Source organism: Schistocerca serialis, chromosome 5 (assembly GCF_023864345.2).
Source record: "Schistocerca serialis cubense isolate TAMUIC-IGC-003099 chromosome 5, iqSchSeri2.2, whole genome shotgun sequence".
In the NCBI taxonomy this organism is placed as follows: Eukaryota; Metazoa; Arthropoda; class Insecta; order Orthoptera; family Acrididae; genus Schistocerca; species Schistocerca serialis.
The window spans coordinates 680,680,551-680,707,086 of NC_064642.1; the positions used below are offsets into that span (position 1 = coordinate 680,680,551).

The 26,536-nt window shown below is 44.5% G+C and overlaps 1 protein-coding gene across 1 annotated transcript in view; it reads right to left on the reverse strand.

The window, feature by feature from the left end:
- LOC126482175 (uncharacterized) overlaps nucleotides 1-26,536 on the reverse strand; it is a 163,408-nt gene that overhangs the window by 77,946 nt on the left and 58,926 nt on the right. The window contains exons 3-4 of the mRNA XM_050106154.1: nucleotides 11,769-11,974; nucleotides 8,433-8,630 (exon numbers count right to left, since the gene is read on the reverse strand). Coding sequence (XP_049962111.1) covers nucleotides 8,433-8,630; nucleotides 11,769-11,974 — 404 coding nt within the window. The remainder of the gene's footprint in view (nucleotides 1-8,432; nucleotides 8,631-11,768; nucleotides 11,975-26,536) is intronic.

A 26,536-nucleotide genomic window follows, 5' to 3' on the forward strand; every position in this document is an offset into this window, starting at 1 on the left:
CACGTTAAAAATCGCAGCACCAATGATCTGTGCGACATAAAGGAAAGTTGGTAGGCGTGTCTCTAGATCTGAAAGTTAATGTGTATTGAAATTTCGCGCCAGTCTCGTAAGAGTGGAGCTAGTAGCGGCACTAAGAGGATGCAGATCAAATGGTTCAAATGGCTCTGAGCACTATGGGACTCAACTGCTGAGGTCATTAGTCCCCTAGAACTTAGAACTAGTTAAACCTAACTAACCTAAGGATTGGGCGTTCCCCAAGGGTCGGTGCTGGGGCCACTGCTGTTTCTTATTTATATAAATGATATGCCTTCTAGTATTACAGGTGATTCAAAAATATTTCTGTTTGTTAATGACACCAGCTTGATAGTGAAGGATCTTGTGTGTAATATTGAAACAGTAACAGATAATGTAGTTCATGAAATAAGATCGTGGCTTGTGGAAAATAATTTGATGCTAAATCACAGTAAGAATCAGTTTTTACAGTTTCTAACTCACAATTCAACAAGAACCGATATTTTCATCAGACAGAATAGGCATATTATAAGCGAGACGGAACAGTTGAAGTTCCTAGGCGTTTGGATAGATAGTAACCTGTTGTGGAAAGCCCATGTCTAGGATCTTGTTCAGAAGCTAAATGCTGCTTTATTTACCATTAGAACAGTATCTGAAATAAGTGACACTTCAACACGAAAAGTAGTCTACTTCGCATACTTTCATACGCTTATGTCGTATAGTATTATTTTTTGGTGTAATTTTTCTGATTCAAAAAGGGTATTTTTGGCTCAAAAACGGGCTGTTTGAGCTATATGTGGTGTAAGTTCGAGAACGTCTTGTCGACCCCTATTCAAAAATCTGGGAATTCTGATATTGTCCTCACAGTGTATATTTTCTTTAATGTCGTTTGTTGTTAGCAATATTAGCCTATTCCCAAGAGTTAGCAGCTTTCACTCAGTTAATACTAGGCATAAATCAAATCTGCATGTAGAATGCACTTCCTTGACTCTTGTGCAGAAAGGAGTGCAGTATTCTGCTGCATCCACTTTCAATAAGCTACCACAAGAACTCAAAAGTCTTAGCAGTAGCCCAAACTCTTTTAAGTCTACACTGAAGAGTTTCCTCATGGCTCACTCCTATTATTCTCTCGAGGAGCTCCTAGAAGAGCTAAGGAATTAAGCAAATTCCAGTGTTACATTGTTGATTTTCTTCATTTAAACTTACGACTTATCACCTGAATATGTTTTTTTTTTATATTTCATTTTATCTGTTTCTAATATCGTGTTATAATTTCAGGTATTGACTCGTTCCATGACCATGGAGACTTCTCCTTAATTTGGTCCCACGGAACAATAAATAAATAAATAAATAAAAATAAACATCCATGTCCGAGGCGGATGCAGATCAGGTTTTCTTTCAATACACGCTGCAAATGCTGTGAGCTTTAGTTTTCTTTCAGAGTGGACGTGTTGAATTGATGTTGCCTTTAAGGCGACAAAGACGCCATGACCAACACCTCACTGAGTATCAACGAGGTCATGTATTAGGGCTACAAGAATCTGATTGTTCCTTCGGCTGCAGAAAGGCTTGGCATGAGTGCAGCCGCTGTAAATGATTTGTGGCAGCGGTGGTCACGAGAACACACGGTCGCAAAAGGACGGGACTGTGGGCGAGCGTGTGACCCTACACACAGGGAAGACCATCGCGTTCAGCGTCTGGCTCTGGTGCATCGTACTGCATCTGCAGCAGCAATTTGAGCAGCGAGCTGGCACCATAGTGAAACAACGAACTATTACAAACCAGTTACTTCACGTACAGCTCCGAGCCAGACACGCTGTAGCGTCCGTTCCACTGACCGCAAACATCAGGCGTTAGAAACTTCAGTTGTGTCGAGCGACAGCTCATTGAAGGGCAGCGTGGACGTATGTACTGCTTTTCCGATGAAAGCTGGTTCTGCCTTGATGTCAGTGGTGGCCGTGTGTTGGTTATAAGGTGGCTAGTTGAGGACCTGCAGTCAAACTGTCTATGTGCTGTACACACTGGCCCTATACCTGGAGTTATGGCCTCGGATGAAATTTCGTATAACAGCAGGATCACTCTCGTGGTTATCCCATGCAACCTGACTGAAAAACTGTTCGTCAATTGGTGATTAAACCTATTGTGCTGCCATTCATGAACAGCATTACAAGGGGTGCTTTCCAACAGAATAATGCTCGTCCACGTACCGCTGTTGTAACTCAAGATGCTCTATAGAGTGTCGACTTGTTTTTTTTGGCCTGCTCGGTCACCGTATCTGCCTCCACCCTAGTACTCACATCGGACGACAATTCCAGCCTCGTATACAAACAGCATTAACTGTCTCCGTACTGACCGAAAAAGTGCAAAAGAACTGGAATTCCACTCCACAAACTGACATCCGACACCTATACAAGGCAATGCATGCACGATTGTATGCTAGCACTCAACATTCTAGCGGTTACACCGCTCGTTAATTTACCGGCAGTTCACATTTGCAATGGCTTAACTGGTGCTTACTTTAACCTGTGATATTGCGATATTAACCCCTTAAATATGTTACCTAGACAAATACAGGGTGTTACTAAAAGGTACGGCCAAAGTTTCAGGAAACATTCCTCATACACAAATAAAGAAAAGATGTTATGTGGACATGTGTCCGGAAACGCTTAATTTCCATGTTAGAGCTCACTTTAGTTTCGTCAGTATGTACTGTACTTCCTCGATTCGCCGCCAGTTGGCCCAGTTGAAGGAAGGTTATGTTGACTTCGGTGCTTGTGTTGACATGCGACTCATTGTTCTACAGTACTAGCATCAAGCACATCAGTACGTAGCATCAACAGGTTAGTGTTCATCACGAACGTGGTTTTGCAGTCAGTGCAATGTTTACAAATGCGGAGTTGGCAGATGCCCATTTGATGTATGGATTAGCACGGGGCAATAGCCGTGGCGCGGTACGTTTGTATCGAGACAGATTTCCAGAACGAAGGTGTCCCGACAGGAAGACGTTCGAAGCAAATGATCGGCGTCTTAGGGAGCACGGAACATTCCAGCCAATGACTCGCGACTGGGGAAGACCTAGAACGACGAGGACATCTGCAATGGACGAGACAATTCTTCCTGCAGTTGACGATAACCCTAATGTCAGCGTCAGAGAAGTTGCTGTTCTACAACGTAACGTTGACCACGTCACTGTATGGAGAGTGCAACGGGAGAACCAGTTGCTTCCGTACCATGTACAGCGTGTGCAGGCACTATCAGCAGCTGATTGGCCTCCACGGCTACACTTCTTCGAATGATTCATCCAACAATGTACGTTCTGTTGCTGTGTGTTTCCATTCCTTGATTAATGTGATTTGAAGAGAAGTAATAAAATGAGCTCTAACATGGAAAGTAAGCGTTTCCGGACACATGTCCACATAACTTTTTTTTTTATTTGTGTGTGAGGAATGTTTCCTGAAAGTTTGGCCGTACCTTTTTGTAACACCCTGTATATTCCCGAAATTTCATTACTCTTCATTAACTACTTATTGATATTGCGATTTTTGTACCTCTGCAACCATCTGTACGTCTGTAACCTAAAAACATTGGACTCTTGTTATATGACATGGCTTAACAGAGTTATTCCAAACCGCTATCTCCTAAATTATTTTCTATGTCGTCTGAAGCTCACAGTACATACTGGGTGATCAAAAAGCCAGTATAAATTTGAAACTTTAATAAACCACGGAATAATGTAGATAGAGAGGTGAAAATTGACACACACACTTGGAATGACATGGGGTTTTATTAGAACCATCCCATATTGCTAGACGCGTGAAAGATCTCTTGCGCCCGTCGATTGGTGATGATCGTGTGCTTAGCCACCACTTTCGTCATGCTTGGCTTCCCAGGTCCGCAGACCTCAGTCAGTGCGGTTATTGGCTTTGGGGTTACCTGAAGTCGCAAGTGTATCGTGATCGACCGACATCTTTAGGGACGCTGAAAGACAACATCCGACGCCAATGCCTCACCATAAGTCCGGACATGCTTTACAGTGCTGTTCACAACATTGTTCCTCAACTACATCTATTGTTGAAGAATGATGGTGGGCATATTGAGCATTTCCTGTAAAGAACATCGTCTTGCTTTGTCTTACTTTGTTATGCTAATTATTGCGATTCTGATCAGATGAAGCGCTATCTGCCGGACATTTTTTGAACTTTTTTTTCGGTTATAATAAAACCCCATGTCCTTCCAAGCATGTGTATCAATTTGTACCTCTCTATCTACATCATTCCGTGATTTAATCAGTTTTCAAATTTATGCTGACTTTTTGATCACCTGGTACATGATGAAAAGACCCTTATTTTTGGAATACTCGTGGCAATTGCAGTTTCTCGCGAACCAATTTACACTGAATTGTTTGCTCAGTGACTCGTGGGCGAAGCGTCTGCCTCCCGCGCGCATCCGACATCCATCGCGACGCGGGCTGTGGAAACGGCCGTAGCAGAATTTCGCGAACTGTTAAGTGTGTGGCGGCTCACATATCCCGGGCGAGGAGGCGACCCCGTAAAGTGGCGTATCTGGTGCTCTGGCAGCCGGCCACCGGCGGCGCTCGCACCATTGCGGACGCATCGCTATCGCCACCTTGTTTACGGCGACACGGACCAACAATCTTGCCTGCCGGCGCCTCCACATCCCGCTAACGCAAGGCCGCACAGTTGGCAGCCGTCTTTCCGCGTGCAAAAAAAGAAAAGGCCGCTCTCTCCAGCGTTCCGTTATGCCGCTGCGCCGTTGCGACGGTAAGCGGAATGTGATTGGAGCGGAAGAGTCTAAGTGCCGGCCGCTGATAAACATCTCGCAGGACAAGGCGATATCGCGACACACATCGGCCACTGTGCCGAAGCACATCCCGTAAAACAGAGTGCACGTATGGATTTTATGACATTGTTAAACCCCTCCCTAAGAAATAATTACCGACTTCTTTCATCTCTGACATTTCCCACAATTCTGAGAGGATTATGTGTTCCAGAATAGTATACTACCTGAGCTACAATAAAATCATCAGTAAATAAGAGAACGACATTTACAAGTTCACTCAGGACATTCTACAAGTACTGAAAAACAAAATATCAGTGGCCTAAGGCATTTGACTGAACTAACAATATTCTCCTAGATGAACTCTGATTTTATGGAACTGACGGTATAGCCAACCAATGGTTTAAATTGTATCGAGCCAAAAGACTGGCTCAAAATGGCTCTGAGCACTATGGGACTCAACTGCTGAGGTCATTAGTCCCCTAGAACTTAGAACTAGTTAAACCTAACTAACCTAAGGACATCACAAACATCCATGCCCGAGGCAGGATTCGAACCTGCGACCGTAGCGGTCTTGCGGTTCCAGACTGCAGCGCCTTTAACCGCACGGCCACTTCGGCCGGCGAGCCAAAAGATTGCAGAATGGTGTATTTAGTAAACTAGCTAATGTAATCAGGGAAGATTCTTCGGAAGGCGGAGAAATCAGATGTGGTGTCCCCCAAGGCTCAGTCTTAGGTCCAAAAAATGTGTGTGAAATCTTATGGGACTTTGCTAAGGTCATCAGTCCCTAAACTTACACACTACTTAACCTAAATTATCCTAACGACAAACATACACACCCATCCCCGACGGAGGACTCGAACCTCCGCTAGGACCAGCCGCACAGTCCATGACTGCAGCGCCCCAGACCGCTCGGCTAATCCCGCGCGGCTCTTAGGACCACTATTGTTCCTCATACAAGTAAACCACCTTCCATCTAATATACAACTAGCAGAAACATTTATTTTTTAAAGATGGCACTAGTATTGTAATCAATTCATGCAAACAGACAACAAAAGAAATGGCAAACGTGTTCTAAAATGTATCGTTGATTGGTTTTCTACAAATGGTCTCACTCTCAATTTTATAAAGACCCAACATAGAGAGTTCTGCGAAGGTAGAAGTACTCAAATACAGATTCAGCAGATGCCCATTTGTTGTATAGATTAGCAGATGTTAATGGCCATGGAGCTCAAGATTTGAATCGAGAGAGATTTCCAGAACGACAGCGCAACTGATTGGCTTCTTAGGGAGCACGGTATGCTTCGGCCTAGTATTGGCGATTTGCGGAGGACACCTCAGCTGGAGCAGTGAGTTCTACGTGCAGTTGATGGCAGTCCTAGTTTTAGCGTAAGACAGTTAACTTCAACAAATAGTGTTGACTACATGATAGTCTGGACAGTTCTATATGAGAACGCGCTGTATCCGTACAGCGTGTATAGTCACTATCAGCTGCTTGCCCTGCAGGGGTGTACTTTTGTACATGGTTCACTTACTAATGTTTCAACCATCACGCCAGCTGGAGTGGCCGAGCGGTTCTAGGCGATACAGTCTGGAACCGCGCGACCGCTACGGTCCAAGGTTCGAATCTTGCCTCGGGCATGGATGTGTGTGATGTCCTTAGGTTCGTTAGGTTTAAGTAGTTCTAAGTTCTAGGGGACTGATGACCTCAGGTGTTAAGTCCCATAGTGCTCAGAGCCATTTGAACCATTTTTCAACCCACACGTTGGTGCCAATGGGTGGTTCACGGATGCGACTCCATTTCAAAGTAGGCGACTAATGTATTGAAGAGTTGTAGGAACTGGGCCCTAACATGGAATTAAACAGTTTTCAGATGTATTTCCATGCAACATATTTTCTTCCCTGAGCTGCCGACAGGTGTTGTTGATATACCTCGATGGGGACAGCTGAAAATGTGTACCCCGACCGGGAATCGAACCCGAGATGTCCTGCTTACATGGCAGACGCTCTATCTATGTATCTGAGCTACCGAGGACACAGATGAATAGCGCCACTGCAGGAACTTATCCCTTGCACGCTTCCCGTGAGACTCACATTCCCAACTGTCCACAATCTACATACATAGTGACCTCAGGTGTTAAGTCCCATAGTGCTCAGAGCCATTTGAACCATTTTTCAACCCACACGTTGGTGCCAATGGGTGGTTCACGGATGCGACTCCATTTCAAAGTAGGCGACTAATGTATTGAAGAGTTGTAGGAACTGGGCCCTAACATGGAATTAAACAGTTTTCAGATGTATTTCCATGCAACATATTTTCTTCCCTGAGCTGCCGACAGGTGTTGTTGATATACCTCGATGGGGACAGCTGAAAATGTGTACCCCGACCGGGAATCGAACCCGAGATGTCCTGCTTACATGGCAGACGCTCTATCTATGTATCTGAGCTACCGAGGACACAGATGAATAGCGCCACTGCAGGAACTTATCCCTTGCACTCTTCCCGTGAGACTCACATTCCCAACTGTCCACAATCTACATACATAGTGTTGCTAATAGATATGTAAATTGTGGACAGTTGGGAATGTGGGTCTCAGGGTAAGCGTGCAAGGGATAAGTTCCTGCAGTCACACTTTTCATCTATGTCCTCGGTGGCTCAGATGGTTAGAGCGTCTGCCGTGTATGCAGGAGATGCCGGTTCGAGTCCCGGTCGGGGCACACATTTTCAGCTGTCTCCATCGAGGTATATCAACAACACCTGTCGGCAGCTGAGGGTTGCAATTAATTATCATTTATTCTAGAGAAGCTGCACGGTCATCAGTGGTATCTCTCCTTTTGATAACAGTTACTATCTTCATATATTTTCTTCCTCTGCGTGGGAGGAATGTTTCCTGACAGTTAGGCCACATCTTCTTGCTATAACCTGTATGATTCAACAGCTTCTCGAACGCTTATGATTCTTGTAAGTTTTATTTTGTTTGTTATTAAATTTTATTGTTGAATTTCATGTAGTGATTCGTTCTACGAACCTTGGAAATTTCCTCCCCAATTTGATCCTAAGGAAATAGAAAACTGGAAGTATGAAACAAAATAAAAATAGCGAGCAGTTTTTAGTTTGGTTAGTAGTACGGCGGCTATGTTTAATACATCAGAAAACGAAATTTTATAACGAATTTTCGACCAGTGCCAAAGACACGATCCATAGCACGTTATAGTAAAGTTTCAGCACCATCTGATGGTTAAATTTAAGTTCGGTGTTAACACATTTCTCGATAAATCGACAATACCAGTGCGCAATTTCAATCCAGGTAACGTGGCGTATCAAATTCCAAAGGTTTTTCCTGCTATGTGTGCATTCGGGAGCCGCAGCCGTCTGTGTTTGCAGCAGAGCTCCAGAGCCCCAATGTGGAGCGAGAGACGGCCACACAGTAGCGCGAGTAATATGCGAACGGTTTGGGTGAGGCCGCTGCGGGGTCGGTATGTCGACAAGCGCTCCTCTCTCTCTGGGGCAGCGCGAGCGACGCCGGGCACGGCCGGAAGATAGCGACGAGCTGATAAATTAGCGCCGACCTGGTGCAGGGCCGCACACACTGTATGGAAAACCTATAAATTGGCACCGCGACTGGCGGAGCCGGCCGTGCCTACAGATTTCCAATAGCGCGGCGCCCTGGCGCGCTTCCACGGCGGGGGTGGGACCCTGGGGGCGGAGAGCCGGGGGCGGGGTAACGAGCCACGCTTGCCAGCGTCACCCAACGGCGCGGCGCCGCGAGTTATGGCAGCCAGCGCCCCCGCCGCCGCCGCCGCCGTCGCCGCCGCCGCCGCTTTTCACTTTACCAACAAATACAGTACACGTTCCAGGCGTTATTTATTGCGTCAAGCAGAGACCCCGCCGGGCATCTGGGCGCACAAGCTGCTCCCGATGCTCTTCCCCGCTACCTGCCCCCTGGACACCACCGGTATCGGACACAGGCCAGCGCCGGAACAGGGGTGTCCATTCTGCAGATACCCCTCTGTTCTGTCTGCCGCGTGCTCCATCAGTGGGTACTAAGGGTCGTAACTGCTTAACCCCTACGTCAATCGACTAACTGCATTTCTCTTCTTATTATTCACTTCATTAGTCTGCCCCGCTACCTACCCACAGGACACCCGCGGTATAGACAAGGGCTAACGCCACGACAGGGGTGTCCATTCTGCAGGCACAATCTTATTCTGTCTCCTCTGTCGACTTACTGCATTTGTCACCTATCATTCACGACATCACTCTTTCGTCATTATTCTGATTACTTGCGTCCTCAGGTCTGCAATACCTTAGGAAGGTCGACACGTTACATCTGGACTATTATTAAGGGTCGATCACGATTTCAGCTGTTACACCATCAAATGACATATCACTGTGAATTGCTTCATTGCTTATCGTTCCTTTTAAGAAAACACTGTCCTGTGTCAAATTTGTTTATAAATTGTATGCACATAAAAAGAGACGAGCAATTACCACATGAGGAGTTATGTTCTTTTATACAGGGTGTTTCACTGTTCCCATTAAGTGCAGTTCTCACTGAGACCATACGTTGCAGTAAAGGTCACACGATGTAACGCTTATTTTTGATGGACTCGTGTTCACAGAGGAGCGATATAACGAGCAACAAGACATAGCAGGTGGCAATAGCTTCATCTGTGGTGCATCTCTGCCAGCTTTGCCGTGGACAACCACCAAATACACAGTGTATCAAAGGATATGTTACGTATTTGATGGTTGGTAGAAGAATACCATGTGAGCATATTTTGTTAGTAAACGTATTTTCGAAAACGTTTCATTTGCTTGCTAGTGAAGTTTCGAGGAGGACAACGGCAGTTTGCTGGCCGGGGTGGCCGAGCGGTTCTAGGCGCTACAGTCTGGGACCGCGCGACCGCTACGGTCGCAGGTTCGACTCCTGCCTCGGGCATGGATGTTTGTGATGTCCTTAGGTTAGTTAGGTTTAAGTAATTCTAAGTTCTAGGGGACTGATGACCTTAGAAGTAAAGTCCAATAGTGCTCAGGGCCGTTTGAACCACTTGAACAACGGCAGTTAGGGACACACAAGTTTGGCAAGGAGTAAAGCAGACAACGTGCATTACTGTCGGTAAACAACAGTTTAATTCTCTTATAAAAGGTATTGAATGCAACCGCCTTCAACCCCAAAACATTTTATGTACCACTGATGATGACTTGTCGAACCCTTGGAAGAATTCTTGTCATCTCACGGATGACTCCAACTACTTGTATTTGTCTTGCGGTGACTCCAGTGGTGCCTTGTAAACCAGGATTTTCATGTACCCCCAGAAATGAAAATCCATTTGCGTCTGGTCTAGTGAGCGAGGAGATCAAGGGCTCGGAAAGACATCATCAGGCGATGCACAAAATGTATCGAAGTTGCTGGTAGCCATATTGACTATCTGTAAGTAGATTAAACTGGTGTTTGCTCACAGTAATATACATTCTCTCCATTACTCATTGCCTAGCTTGTGTTGTGCACACTGCATACGTCCTCCTTCACATTTCAGAGACACTAGGACGCAAAAGAAGAACTTTTGAACAAACACCTATTAGGAAAATATGCCCACATGGGGGGACTGATGACATCAGAAGTTAAGTCCCATAGTGTTCAGAGCCATTTGAACCATTTTTTTGCCCACATGGTCGCCATCTATCAACGACCACGCCTTGGAACATACATTTCCATAAACACCATGTGTATCAAAACTGGAATGAATTTATTGCACTCCTTCCAGCCTTAAAACCAGTTTCGATATGTGAGCTACATTTGGTACACAGCATTCTATGACCTAAAGTGCATCAAACGATAACTGACCAGCAACAGCATTTCTTTACATTTTTGCCATGTGGAGCAGCTCAAGTACACAGGTCAGGTCTCATTGTCTCCATTCTTCAAACTAATTTTACATCCAAATCATACATTTCCAGGCATAGATTCCTGATAAAAAATTATCTATTAATTCCGTACAGCCACTAGAAATCTGTAATATAAATTATTTTATTACTTGGATTTCGCAGGGTTTGTGTGCAAGAATTAACACTAGCCTTTTCTGATACGCCTGCCAACAACGACATAAAACATTTAACAAGTTTCTTTATCAAAAATTAATAGCATATCTACTAGGACATAGTCTGAAACAAAAGATAAAATAAGTCACTTCTTGAGAGAGAAAACTAACACTTCTGGTGGCTGAAAGCTGATTAAATTATCAGTGAGTCCAAATTCAATAAACACACACTTTGTGAAAGTCAAAGTTCCATTGGGAGCAAACCTGTCCAGCGGGTAGCCATCTGAAACTTAAAGAGGAATAAATTTACAAGTCCACAAGTCGTCCATGGTGACAGCTTCTCTGTCTTTTTTGACATGGAGACCACAAACACTAAACCCATGGCTGACAGCTTCTAGGGATCATGAGGTCACATGTGTATGGCAGTAATGTCATAGAGGCGGGTCTCAAGAGAGTATCTTGATTGATGGAATCCTTGCAGAAACGGCACTTGCCCCAGAAAACCTCACTCAGAACAAACTGGTCTGTTCTGGCCCAAATTCGGCCCTATATACTCCTCGGTGCGAGAATACGCTCAGGCCTATAATCGATCACATGCCTTGTAGAAGACAATAGGTCTGTATGGTTCATGGCCTCTAGCAGTGCATGGGTCACTTCATCGTCGATGGTTAGAGCATTGCTGTCCCCTGTATGTTAGCCGTCTTTTCAGTACTGAAGTGGTGTTGATTGCTAACATCGTAGGCGTTAAGACACGGTACACTATCTCCCACTTCTACCCTTACTACTCCCCTGCCGCCCCCGCCCCCCCCCCTTTCCCATTCTATCCTTCACAGAAGTCCTCCAAAGTGACGACAGGAGTCAGCGTGGAGGGCGAACCAATAGACGTTAGTAGTAGGGCAGGGAGATGACTCGATTACCGAGGAAATGTCCACTGAAGTTGTGCTCTGCGCCCACGTCGTGGCAGGCCTGGTCATTAGGAGGCGACGGCAGCGCCGCCACGCGGATATGGCCGGCGCCGCGTCCACTGGCCGAGACAAAAGCCGGCGACAGTAAACAGCGGACGCCCTGTGTCCCTCTGTCTGTGTAGACGCCGCTACGCCGGACCAATATTTGCGCCGCCCTCCTGCGGCACAATTGGGACCGCCCCGGCGACGCCTTTCTTCTCCCATTTCCACCATTCCAGTCACTTTTGTCTGCCCGCTTTACGGCCCCGCGAGTGCGATGCGCGACGACGTCGACGAAAATACTTTGCCGGCATCATTACTGGCGCTCTCTCGCTTATCTCTCCGCGCCCTTTTGCACGCCCTCCGAATGAAATGAGAACTCGGGAGGAGTGCCCGGCTAGGGGCCTTTTACATTTTCGTTTGAAACAGATGTAGAACACTGTGCAGCTATTTGTAAATTATGAACAATCGTGTCTCTTGTGCATGTAGGAGTGAGAGTCGGCGTTTCTAAGTCGTTCGTGGAGGACCGTGTGTGATCTAGGTCAGGAAAAGTAAATTTCTTTCGTGGCAGGCCTGGAAAGGGGGGGGGGGGGGTTCGCTAGGCATCGAGAGGGAACTGACGGCTACTCGGAGCAACAGCAGTGGGAGAAGTTCCTGGTACAAAGTAATGGAGATATGTATTGAGACGAAGTTGTCAGAAAATCAATATGAAGGATGTAAGTTTCCCTATAACCAATATTGTAACCCAATGTCCAGATTATTAATAACTCGTCGCCCATACGTATAGAAAAGTGCTGCGTGATAGATGTTTGCCGGCCGCGGTGGCCGAGCGGTTCTAGGCGCTTCAGTCCAGAACCGCGCGACTGCTACGGTCGCAGGTTCGAATCCTGCCTCGGGCATGTATGTGTGTGATGTCCTTAGATTGGTTAAGTTTAAGTAGTTCTAAGTTCTACGGGACTGATGACCTCAGATATTAAGTCCCATAGCGCTCAGAGCCATTTGAACCATTTTATTTTATTTTATTTTTTAGATGTTTAAAGTCACAGAAGGAAGTCAGAAATTTCACACCCCGTGAGTTCACTACAATATGAGAGACCTTTGTTGTTGTACACGAAAAGGAACTACTTACCAATTCGGAATATATAATCATACTGACTTCCCTTAGGAGTATCACCATCAGTCATTTCACCTTGTCCGATAAATACTTGTACATTTTGGCCGTCTTCGGCTAAATCCATCGCAGTTGTCTTGGAATCTTTTCTGTTGTTACCTATCCAGCGAACATTGTGTCATTATGCGCCTTTCTTGTGGAGAGGGAAAGACGGAGTTAATGACGTAATGGAAGATCGGCTGATCAATGAGTAGATGACATTGTAAGTCATGGACTGTGTGGCTTATCCCGGCGGAGGTTCGAGTCCTCCCTCTGGCATGGGTGTGTGTGTTTGTCCTTCGGATAATTTAGGTCACATAGTGTGTAAGCTTACGGACTGATGACCTTAGCAGTTAAGTCCCATAAGATTTCACACACATTTGAACATTTTTGAACATTGTAAGTCACGTATGTGCGCTTCGACAAATATTTGCAAATTTTTGAAGTGTGGCACTACAGAAGAACACTGTCGATCAGGTGGGTAAAAGGGATAGCTAATGAAGTAGAGAATGGAGCAATGGATTTATGGTACAACATGGGTAAAAGAGGGAATCGGTTGTTGGTACACAGCCTAAGTCAAAAAGCAATCACCAGCCCGGTAACGAAGGGAACTGCGGGAGGTCCATATTATTGGTAGAGTCCATTGTTTGATTGAGCAAATCAAAATGGATGCAATTGCAGCAGTTACGCGAGGATAAAGAGTCTTGCACACGTTGCTAAAGAACTCATTCAAACCAATCGTCCCAAGTGTATAGAGCCCACGAAATTAATAGTCACACAAGAACGTGTGGGAAACGGAAAGCTATCTGAAAACGGAAATTTTATTCACACACCACAGCGACTACTGGGACTAATACTGTGGGACGTGGAATCTTGCCTTACCTGTGAACTGACCTACTCAGCCATCAAAGAGCTACACGTTGAACTTGAACTATGGTTGGGATTGGCAGTTTCGAAATTCATAACTTATGCCACGTATAAATGTCTTTCTGTGCATTTATTGCGTTCTGCTGGGGTACAAGTTTCAGATTTCAAGAATTCTTTTAATTGCTTTCGCCAGAAACATAACTGTCACAGAGGTAACTTGAATCCATAGACGTGAAAGCTCAAATGATGACCAAGTATGCAAAGATTCGGATACTGCCAACAATGATACACTGCCATGTATGTGTTGCACGACACACCTTTCTATATGAGTGCGTAGCTCGTAATTCTACTAAAGTCATAAACATATCACTAGTTTCAGTACGTTAGGTTCCCAGTCGCGACTTATTTTTTGAAGTATAATATCATTTACCGGCAATGGTTCAAGCTTTCTTTATCAAAACTTCTAATTTGATTATATCGAAACTGGATACTGAGATGACAAAAATGGTTCAAATGGCTCTAAGCACTGTGGGACTTAACTTCTGAGGTCATCGGTCCCCTAGACTTAGAACGACTTTAACCTAACTAACCTAAGGACATCACACACTTGCATACCCCAGGCAGGATTCGAACCTGCGACCGTAGCAAATAGCTCTGAGCACTACGCGACTTAACTTCTGAGGTCATCAGTCGCCTAGAACTTGGAACTAATTAAACCTAACGAACCTAAGGACATGACACACATCAATGCCCGAGGCAGGATTCGAGCCTGCGACCGTAGCGGTCGCTCGGCTCCAGACTGTAGCGCCTAGAACCGCACGGCCACTCCGGCCGGCGTGAGATGGCATGCATAGGTCATTAGAACGGCTTCTAAGTCTGATATCGGCCAGCTTTGATGCAACAAAATTTTATGGCCTTGTCTGAGAAACAACGTTGCGTTCCAATCACTTAACTGGCGTTCTAAGTTCTGCGGCCTCTTTAAAGTTTTAGTTCCAGGAATTTGAAGCATATATAACAAATTGACAGAATTTACAATTTTTCCCCAATTTGATGGCGCGAGATCACTGAGAACATTTAACATAAAAAATTAATACAGAAATATTACGTGGTTGCGGCGAGGAATTAGACTGTCAGCCATTTCTCTGTGTCATTTCAGGAGAGTTCCTGTCCCATCCTCGTCATATTCATACGAACTTATGCTCAATCTCAGTTAACCCTCCACCAACCGTTTGGCTTTCTTCGTTGTTGCGGTACAGATGTCTAGTTGCTGCCGTAGTATTTTGTAGCTATCTTTGTGCTCTCGCGTCCGATCTATATACCTGTCTTGTAAACTGCTTCTGTTGTTTTCTTTTAATAATCCTTAGGTTTCTACGTCTGTTCCTCGGGAAAGCCTGACTGCTACAGAAATCCTTGTTCTGTCACGATCCGAATTAAACAAGAGAGCTGTTAAAGTTTTTCACCTCTCTGAGTGCTAGCCAGCTTGTTGTTGAGAGGCTTTCCACCTGCACTTAAGACGTCTTCCTTAAGCTGACGGCGCTGGAGCTCTTCACTTAACGGATCTTATTCACCCACCTGACGCAGCTTCACTGCCACGACCTTGTAAAACGGAGAGAAACTGATTTGTAAGTCATATAACACCTGTCAGTAGCTCCTGCAGAACATAAATACATTTCTACAGTTAACAAATGGTAGTCTGACACTTTACATGTTGTCAAGTGGCGTAAAACTGCAAGGGGATGTGTTAAGTCAGAAGTACAGTTCTTACGAAGAACACACTGGTGGCTCTTTTTTTTGTGTTCTCTCGGTTGTCGATTAATGCCGAATAGGTTCTCAGGCATGTAATCGGCTCCAATACTTCTTAAGTAACAGAACCCAGTATGTTGTCCTCGACGGTGAGCGATCATCGACACAAGGGTACCGTCAGAAGTACCCCAGGGAAGTGTGATACAACCGCTGTTATTTTCTGTACACAAACATGACCTAGCGGACATGGTAAACAGCACTCTGCGGCTCTTTGCTGAAGATGCTGTGGTATGTCGGTAGACGTCATAGTTGAGTGATTGAAGGAGTTGGTGTAATGAATAGTAGCTATCTCCAAATGCAGCACAAATGTAAGTGAATGCAAATGAGTAGGAAACACAAACCCAAATATTCGAATACTGTGTAACCTCCCCACACAAAATTAAAAATTGAAATTATAATAATTATTATGGAGCCAAGTGTAAACCCCCACAGAAATATTTAAATTACAAACCAAGAACCATGAACCAAGAACCAAGTGTAACCTCCACACAAAAATATAATAATGAAAATGGACCAAGCGTAAACTCCCCACAGAATAATAATAATTAATTTAAATGAACCTATGTAAACTCCCACAAAAATAATAATTAAATGAATTTTTAAAGTATTGTAACCTTTGAACAAAATTAATTTGAATGTAACCTCTGAACAAAATTGGCTCCCATTTATAATCTGTGTGCAGAAATGCATTCACATTTAATGTTCCCACAAAATTATTTTCTCATTTAATGTTAAGTTCGAAACAGAAAAATTCCTAAACACCACAATAATAAAAAAAAATTAGTAACCTGGTAAATTTTATGAGGACAGCAACGCTGCCCTTCGGCCCTGTATTCTGAATAAAAAACAGCAAAAAATCTTACCTCAATACGAACTGCAAATATATCTGCTCTTACATAAAAATTTTCGGCACAGCTTCGTGCAATGCTGGCGTATATTTTTTTTTATTCTTGGAAGGAATGATCATGCATTGGAAATATTCTTTAAATTGAAATGAATGCTTTTCTTTAAAAAAGTTACTTTATATTATATAAATTATTATTGGGGCATTTCTTGAAAGAAATCAAACGACAATTAATATACATTACTAGATATGCGCAAGGCTGCTTCTTTACCTTCTACAACAATACTCATCTTCCAGAGTCCTGACCAGAGTCCCGAGCAGACCAGACAGCCGACACGCGCCGACTACCTCCGACTCACGCAGACTACTCAAGACTAGCGCAGACTGAAGACTAAAGCCGACTGACGCCGACTCGCGACAAGCAACAACTAAATACATACTACTCTCTGGTCAGAGATTCTGCCATGCCTCGCCCATCGCCGGCAACACATACGTCTTACAACTGTATTGGTAGTCTGCTGCTTAACGTAGTCAGTTGATTAATAACCTAGGCGTAAGGTTTCAAAACAATATGAAACGGAGTGAGTGTGTAAGGACTGTAGTAGGGAAAGCGAATAGTCGACTTCGGTATATTGTTACAATTTTAGGGAAGTGTGGTTCATCTGCAAAGGAGAGCGCATATACGACATTAGTGCGACCCATCTTTGAGACATTTTCTGGTTCCGGACCCTACTTACGGCCGGCCGAAGTGGCCGTGCGGTTAAAGGCGCTGCAGTCTGGAACCGCAAGACCGCTACGGTCGCAGGTTCGAATCCTGCCTCGGGCATGGATGTTTGTGATGTCCTTAGGTTAGTTAGGTTTAACTAGTTCTAAGTTCTAGGGGACTAATGACCTCAGCAGTTGAGTCCCATAGTGCTCAGAGCCATTTGAACCCTACTTACGCATCAGAAGCATTTTTTCGGTGGATGTAAAGTGTTAAGGATCATCAAATATTTTCATCGGTAGTTTTATGCTATCCAACCTGTACCTGCGGATTCCGTCCCATAAAGGATAACAAATTCAGTACGTTCTACAAAAAGTCCTGCCTCCAGTCACAAATCTGATACAACGCTCGGTAAGTTGTTACTTGCCTCACTATCACTCTACCCCAGTTTTCTACAATGTTTCCCTAACTTATGGAAATAAATGAGGTGAAACTACATGCCGACAATAGTGGCCGAGCGGTTCTAGGTGCTACAGTCTGGAACCGCGCAACCGCTACGGTCGCAGGTTCGAATCCTGCCTCGGGCATGGTTGTGTGTGATGTCCTTAGTGAGATTTAAGTGGTTCTAAGTTTTAGGGGACTGATGACCTCAGAAGTTAATTCCCATAGTGCTCAGAGCTATTTTTTTTTTTTTAGTTTTTTTGAAACTACATGATTCCAGAGACTTTTTCATGTCTCAAACACTTGTGATATATATATTTATAATGTGTGTGTGTGTGTGTGTGAGTGTGTGTGTGTGTGTGTGTGTGTGTGTGTGTGTGTGTGTGTGTCTGTCTGTATGTGTGTGTGTGGACTGTTGTTCGAGTTTAGGAGGATAAAAATGTTCAAATGTATGTGAAATCTTATGGGACTTAACTGCTAAGGTCATCAGTCCCTAAGCTTACACACTACTTAACCTAAAGTAGCCTAAAGGCAAACATACACATCCATGCCCGAAGGAGGACTCGAACCTCTGCCGGGACCAACCACACAGTCCATGACTGCAGCGCCTTAGACCGCTCGGCTAATCCCCCGTGGCTTAGGAGGATTCCAAGTAGCCTGAGGCGTAAACGGGAATTTGGATTGAGGACGGACGCGTGGTAGGGTAGTCAGTGGTGCAGGTGTGGAAAGCCACTGTGGCCCAGTGGTTAGCGCATCTGCCTAGGGCGATGGGGTCCCGGGTTTGTGTCCCGATCTTGGTACAAAGTTTCATTCGTCATTTCACTTTGCATGAATGCACCATAAATAAGTGAGAGCACCGCGGATAGTACCTGGAGGACATTGGTTGCTGCCGCGGAGTATTTGCACGGTGCGGGCGCGGCGTTCTTTTTGCGTCACCATGTGAGCGGGGTGCGAGTGGCGGGCAGGGTGTGGGGGTGTGCGGGGTGCGCGTAATGCGCATTCTTCACGAGCACGCGGCCAGCCGCCAGCGCGCGCCCGCCTGATCAAAGGCCTGGCCGCCGCAATTAGGCGGCCACCTTTTATAAACAACAAACAGCCACGCAGGTCACGCGTGGCCGCGGATCACGGCTCACCGCTGCCGGCACTGCGTTTCCTGTCCGCTGCCCCCTGCCCGCTGCCCGCCAACTTAGTTTTGGGACAGGTCGCACGAGTCTGTCATCACACACGCCGCAACACATTCTCATTCTGCACTGTGTCTCAACTGCTTCCCAGTCCAAATGTTCTATGCCAGGAACTGCAATCTTACGGTCAGCCGTCGCTGATGATTAGGATGGGCCGCTTTGTAGATCAGTGAGGGGTCTTCGTGTACGGCTTCCTGACAAGATCCGCAGCTAGTTGTCTAATGCTTAGCGTTGTTCTTTCTAAATCGCTAAGGACCGGGTTCGATTCTCGGCCAAGTCAGAGACTTTCTTCGTTCAGCGACTGTGTATTTGTTGTCACTTGATCGTTATTGACGCCCAAATCGCTGAAGTGGTGTCCGTACAACGACTATCACCAGAGTGCTAAACAACCCTCCACATATACAGGGTGGCGCACGAAACGTGTTACCATTTTGTTTCTTAATATAAACTTTATTGCCAATAAAATCTGAAAGGAACATATACTACAATGAAGAGCCGTCCAGGAAGATTTGTTCTAACTCAGCACATGCTCAATATGTCCACCATTTCGTTTGCTAACTTCTTTCAAACGAACACTGAAGTTAGTGATTACCCTACGGCACATACCTTCCGTAATTTCACTGCAAGCTTGAAGAATAAGTCCTCTGAGCTCCATTAAATCACGTGGACGTTTCGGGAAAATTTTTTCCTTTAGGTACCCCCCCAAAGAAAAAAGTCACATAGATTGAGGTCTGGACTATTGGGGGGCCAATTTTATCCGTCATTGAAGCGACCTGGAAACCTGAGTGAAATGATCCGCATGTCGAAATGGTCGTGTAAAAACTCCAACACAGTCATTGCAGTTCAAATGGTTCAAATGGCTCTGAGCACTATGGGACTCAACTGCTGAGGTCATAAGTCCCCTAGAACTTAGACCTACTTAAACCTAACTAACCTAAGGACAACACACACATCCATGCCCGAGGCAGGATTCGAACCTGCGACCGTAGCGGTCGCGCGGTTCCAGACTGTAGCGCCAGAACCGCTCGGCCACCAGCGGCCGGCAGTCATTGCAGTATGTGGCCTTGCTCCATCTTGCATGAACCACTGCCTGTTGAAGGGCAAGGCAGTAGCAATAAGCTGTGGAATGAAGCTATTGCGAAGCATGCACAAATAACGCTCGCTGTTCACAGTTTCTTACAAGAGAAAGGTTACAATAAGTCCGTGATTGGTAATTGCTGCCCACGGAGTATACTGATGTCTTTCATGAAGCACTTGTGGGTTTTAAGTGGCCCAAAAGCGTACATTTTGTTTGTTAACCACGTCTAAATGAAAATGCGCCTCGTCTGAAAACCAAACGTTGTTGACAGTTTCTTCCCTATCCTCCGCCCACTGAGTAAACAGTAGTCTCACCTGCATTTGTTCTTCAGTGAGCTTCTGTGGACAGGTCATCTTGTATGGGTATATATGGAGGTCACTTTTAAGAATGCGTTGAACGGAGCGTCTGGATATTCCCAGTTGCACTGCTGCCTTTCTACACGATTTCCCGGGACTTCTCTGTACAGCAACTCGTGCCGCTTCAGTATTCTCCGGCGAACAAACAGGCTTAGGACGAGGTCGCTTCGCTTCCAATATTGTTCTTTCCTGTACAAATTTATCGTACAACCTGTAGATGGTGTTCTTGCAAGGGAGCCATCGTGTGTTAAACTGTTGTCGAAAACGCCTCTGAATCACAACAAGGCTTTTCGTTTCGTGAAAAAGTAACACAATTGCCGATCGTTGCTGTGTCGTCAGTCTTCCATTGTCAGCCATTGCTGCTTACTAGCCTCCTAGCGGCAGTATCGTGAATTACACGTCATTTCGTAAGTCATTTGTTGTTCCAAGCTCTTCTGGTATTTCTGTAGAAATCCCAGCGGGATATCTAACGTGCGTCGTAAATTCTGAACGAAACAATTGGTAACACATTTCGTGCGCCACCCTGTACATCGTCACCCACATTCGGTAAACAGCTGAGAAATGCATGCGAGAAGGTACCTCCCAGCACACCTGTTACACTGACCAGTCACATTAATGTGACAACGTTATCAAAAACCTTAATAACCACTTCTTGCATTGCGGACCGCTGCGGGACATGAACAAAGAGAGTCATTGTGGTTATTGGATGTGGAGCTATTTGACACCAGTACCGTTGCCATCTTTACTAGGTTTCTCGGATGAAGATCCACGGCGCGAACAGCCCAACTGAGCTGGTGCCACAGATTCTGGATTGGGTTTAGATTCCAGTCACGCACGTACACAGCGAGCTGTGTGATACGCAACATTGTCCTGTTGGTAGATGCCTTCATGCTGAGAAAACCAAGCTCCATTTAGGGCTGGACAAGGTCCACAACGATAGATGCATAACTATGTTGATCCATTGTGCCTTACAGAATGACGAGATCACCCAGGGAGAGCTACTAAAACATACCAAGACCAAAATGCTCCTTCCTCAGGCCTTGACTCTTCCGACGTTTGTTGCAGGCTGTTTTCTTTCAGACGTTACACGCCGTTGACCTCCCATCTGTGAGTGGTTATTCCACGTTGACTTCGAACCTCACATTATCATGACTGGACTATATGCTCGGGCTTCTTTTCGTTCCAGTCTCATATGGAGTGCGTGAATAATGATCGCTTAAAAACTTCTGTGCGCGCTTTAATTACTCTAACCTTCACGACTATTTCGTAAGCAGGCTTTCACACAATAGTTTCCATCTGTCTTTGACCGTTTTTAACAACTCTCTGACTCTCTCCCATGGATCGAACAAGCTTCGTGTAGGTTTAATATGTCCCAATATTCTTATATGGTACAGGTCCCATACACTTCAACAATATCGTCTACAATGGGTGGGGTGAGTGTTTTGTAAGTATTCCACGCTGTGAACTGATTTCATTTGCCACGCGAACCTATGTGGTCATTCCTTTTTGTCCCCCTAAAATCATTTATACCCTTGTATTTTGTACGAGTTGACCAATTCGAACTGTAATTCACTGATATTGTAGTCACAGGATACCACTTTTTTCATCTAGCTAAGCGCACAATTTTACAGCCGGCCGGGGTGGCCGAGCGGTTCTAGGCGCTACAGTCTGGAACCCAATCCTGCCTCGGGCATGGATGTGTGTGATGTCCTTAGGTTAGTTAGGTTTAAGTAGTTCTAAGTTCTAGGGGACTGATGACCACATAAGTTAAGTCCCATAGTGCTCAGAGCCATGTGAACCATTTTTTGAACAATTTTACATTTCTGAACATTAAAAACAAACTTTGCACCACTTTCATATTTTATCAAGATCTGACTGAACGTTGTGCAGCCTTTTCCACGCAATGCTTCGCTGCATAATTTGCATAATTTGAGGATAGTCTGAGATAATTATTAATGTTTTTCGCAAAGTCATTAATTAACAACATGAGTAGTAAGAGTCCCAACATACTTCTTCGGTCACACCTGAATTTACTTGTGCATGTGTCAACGACTTCCCATCCAAGACCACATGATATGTGCTCCCTACAAATGAACGACTCAGTCGATTTGCTTCCCTAAAAGTGGCAGACTTCGAGTGATCGGTAGGATACAGATAAAGTGTAGCAGTCAGTCGGCAAATGAGATTTTCCACAGAACACTCGTGCAACACACCCATAATCTGTGGCTGTGAAAGCCAGGGTCGCTTTATTGTAAGACCTTTATTCCAAGTACTGGTTTCGACAGAATCGTGCTGTCATCTTCGGATTGGCATTACACTTTGTTTTATGCTCACATATATGTGTTGTCGACATTTAGAGAATAAAGTGTAAATACATGTAGTCTTTATTTACTGTATTTACTTTTTTCTCAAAATGTCGATGACACATGTGTGTGATGAACATATATGCAAAGTGTAACGTCAATCTGAAATTAACAGCACGATTCTTTCGAGACTAGTAACTGGAATAAAGGTCTCAAAATCAAGCGATATTGACTTTCACAAATAATATATGTACACCTATAAAGAATTGCTCACGTGTGTGGAAGATATCACGGATTATCAAATGGTTCAAATGGCTCTGAGCACTATGGGACTTAACATCGGAGGTCATCAGGCCCCTAGAACTTAGAACTACTTAAACCTAACTAACCTAAGGACATCACACACATCCATGCCCGAGGCAGGATTCGAACCTGCGACCGCAGCGATCGCGCGGTTCCAGACTGAAGCGCCTAGAGCCGCTCGACCACACCAGCCGGCACGGCATATCCAACGTACAACTAGTACCAGCACAAATCGTCTAAAATTTTTAGTAATTCTGTTTCAAGGACACTTGACTGTAGTCCAAGTCATATTTATAAGCATAACGTTTCCTCTCCTTTAACTAGAGCTGTCATGAGACGCCATAAATACTCAGATAGCAGTTTATAGTCTCTAATAATTTCTCCAGAACTAGGGGGCGAGCGTTAGGCATAGGAATATACCACGGGCCACCGCCTAATGCCCGTAAAACCAAATTCACCAAGGATACAAATATCGGCCGCGAAAGACTGCACTGTATAATCTATTGTTTGTTTAAATTAACGATGTGCGTCGACAAAACGCTGAAAATCTCAACTGCCACATGCTTTCCTGCGAAATCCTGCTTACATAGTTTCAAAGACCAGTATAAGTGATGAATTCAGAAGTATGTTTCGGTCACCATGATTACGACTCCCGAAAAGACCTCGACCAGCAGTTACAGCTGGCGCAGAGACATTTAAGGTGTCACACACAAGCGGGCCATATGCAACTGGACGGGAAGAAAACGTAATATGTAGTACAATGAATTATGCCCCCTTCTACTGAATTCTCAGTGTTTTGTAGGATAAAGGTTTAGCTAATCCTCTATCTGACTAGCAAAATGTTTCATACCACAAAACTTTATTTCCCACGGTCTGTATATCGTGGAAGAGAGGTCGTGGACAGGTTTCCTCAAATGAATTAAATTCGTTGAAATGAAACGAATAGGCGCCAGCATGAAACCAGTGTAGGAGCAATAACATAATATTAGCGGTAACGTGTCAGATTTCTTTTTATCCAGTAGTTCGCTCGACGTGTTTTGCTCGAAATAGGAGGGACACAGAGACGATAGCTGGAGACGTGTGGGCGGTTCACGCAGCGCCTCTGCGCTAAGCGTTTTATTTCCTCAAGACACCTGTTGTGTCGCCTGCCATCCCTCACCGCAGCCCCTCTGTCACTTTCTGTTGACACGCCGTTCCCCGGAGCCTCTGACACCAAATCTCGGCCCAGGCTGATTTTCTCCAGGGACAAGGAACTCGTGACGTCAGACTTCCATGCCACTAGCGGGCTATTAAAGATTGTCGCTGGCATCCATACACAGACTCTCTCTCAGACTGCGAGTTACAGTAAGTTATATGCACAACACCAGCAGTTACTAAAAATTATTATGGTTCAAGTTAGAAGCGGCCATATGACACAGATTGTCTAAACTTCTGTCATTTTTTATCTTACCCGTCGTTCCTTAGTTGCTTCTACATCTCTGGATTTTTTGATATGTAATCCATCTATGAAAATGAAAGTCTGGTTTGTTCTGTGCCATACGTAGTTCGCTTTCTTTCTTTTTTCTCCAGTGGCCTGTAACGTACGTTTCTTTTATGTAGAAAATAACTGCGTTACCTAATGATTCAAAATGTATGTTAAAATATTACAGTTTTTTTTAATTCTCCTATTATTAGATAAGAAACATCTCTTTGGAGCGCAAGTTTCGTAACGCTAATTTACTATTTAGTCTTCTTACGATTTTGTGACATTATTGCTCCATATGTATCGGCCTAGGGTCTTACATAGGTGGTTTATGTACAACCTGATGTCCGACTTCCGGCGTTTCAGAACACAATTCACTAGAACACAACTGACTCTGCATGTTTTTTGTATGTGCTTACTGTATATCGTGCTGCCAATTGTCGTTCTGTGTGTTCTTTTTTTATGTTGTGGTTTCTCTACGTATTTTGATACTTGTATGTGTGTGCGTCTGTTATTGAGTGCGTTTTGAGGCCTTCTCTGGGAAAAGGGTGAAAACTGAGTGGATATAATATTTTTAAGTGTCTGTGGTTGGGTCAAATAGTTATTATTCAGTCTGGGTAGGTTATACAGCCGGCCAGGGTGGCCGAGCGGTTCTAGGCGCTACAGTCTGGAACCGCGCGGCCGCTACGGTCGCAGGTTCGAATCCTGCCTCGGGCATGGATGTGTGTGATGTCCTTAGGTTAGTTAGGTATAATTAGTTCTTAGTTCTAGGGGACTGATGACCGCAGAAGTTAAGTCCCATTGTGCTCGGAGCCATTTGAACCATTTTAGGTTATACATCTCAGTTTGTTATTGTTTTAGTGGTTAACATGATCAGTGAGTTGGTTTGGTCAAAATGGCTCTGAGCACTATGGGACTTAACATCTATGGTCATCAGTCCCCTAGAACTTAGAACTACTTAAACCTAACTAACCTAAGGACAGCACACAACACCCAGCCATCACGAGGCAGAGAAAATCCCTGACCCCGCCGGGAATCGAACCCGGGAACCCGGGCGTGGGAAGCGAGAACGCTACCGCACGTGGTTTGGTCATCTATTACTTTTTTGTTCATTGCTAGAGCGCTATATTCGTAGAAGTTTTTCTACAATGTTGCGAGGTTTTTGTTGTAACTGCCCATCCTGGAAATTTTAATATCCTATTCCACGTTATATTTTCTGCTCCTATGCTTTACTTAGATTGTTTAGAAAACGTAGAATGGCTGTTTTCATACTTCCAGCTTATGATTTGTATTTTGTATCTAGTTTTGAATCGTCCGCCTGACGTCCACAGATACAGTCTAACTGGTATACATCAGCACCTTTGTATTTATATGGTTCTTCTGTTGGTCTTTGTAAATGTGACTGGAGTGTGTTTCTTTTTGTGCGTGCTTTGTTTAACTCTTGTTTCTTCAATATCTTTACTACTGTATGTCTTGATTTGTGTTTGTATGTTAAAGACTATCATTTCTTTTTGTTAGTTATGATAAGGCTGTTCCTGTTCTCTGTGTTTCTGCGTACTGCTTGTGCATTTTTCTGGAGCTTGTGTCCACTGTTAATTTTCAATTCTATTTATTTTTGTTTTGGTTTTGTGGTTCCGTCTTTGTACTATGTGGCTATTATGTCCGTTGTTTGTTACTATGAACTGTGCTGTTTTCAAATCTTTTTCATACATTTCTCTTCCCAGTCGGATTTTATTGTCTGTGTATCACATGCTGGTGGTTTTGTGGGACGTTTGATGTGAGAGTATAAAGTAGTTGCCGCACTGGTTTATAGCTTTTAGTGGTGTACAGTTTATCAGAGTTGATGAGCACAGCCTAACGAATTGAGTATCGCTGTGCCAATCTCTTCATATAGCAGTGGCAAGGTAATGAATTACTTTTTATATGTAGCCCCATCTCTGTCATCCTGAATAATTTTCGTCTTCTACGGCTCCTTCTGCTACCGTGAAATTATTTCCTGATGTCATAACAGATGACCTAGCACCCTGTTCAGTATTCTTAATAGCTTTTCCATCGTATTTCTTTCCTCTGTCTTATTCGGTGGTATGCATAACGTTTTAATTATCTCCTTTTCGAAAAAACTCAAGCTGCGACCAAAATCCTGAAGTTAATCCTCTACGTTATGTATTCTGCAATGTGACAAAATTTTGTCCACGATGGATTACTTTATGCAGACCTTGGTTGTAAATTTCTGCACTTTGTGATACGTTC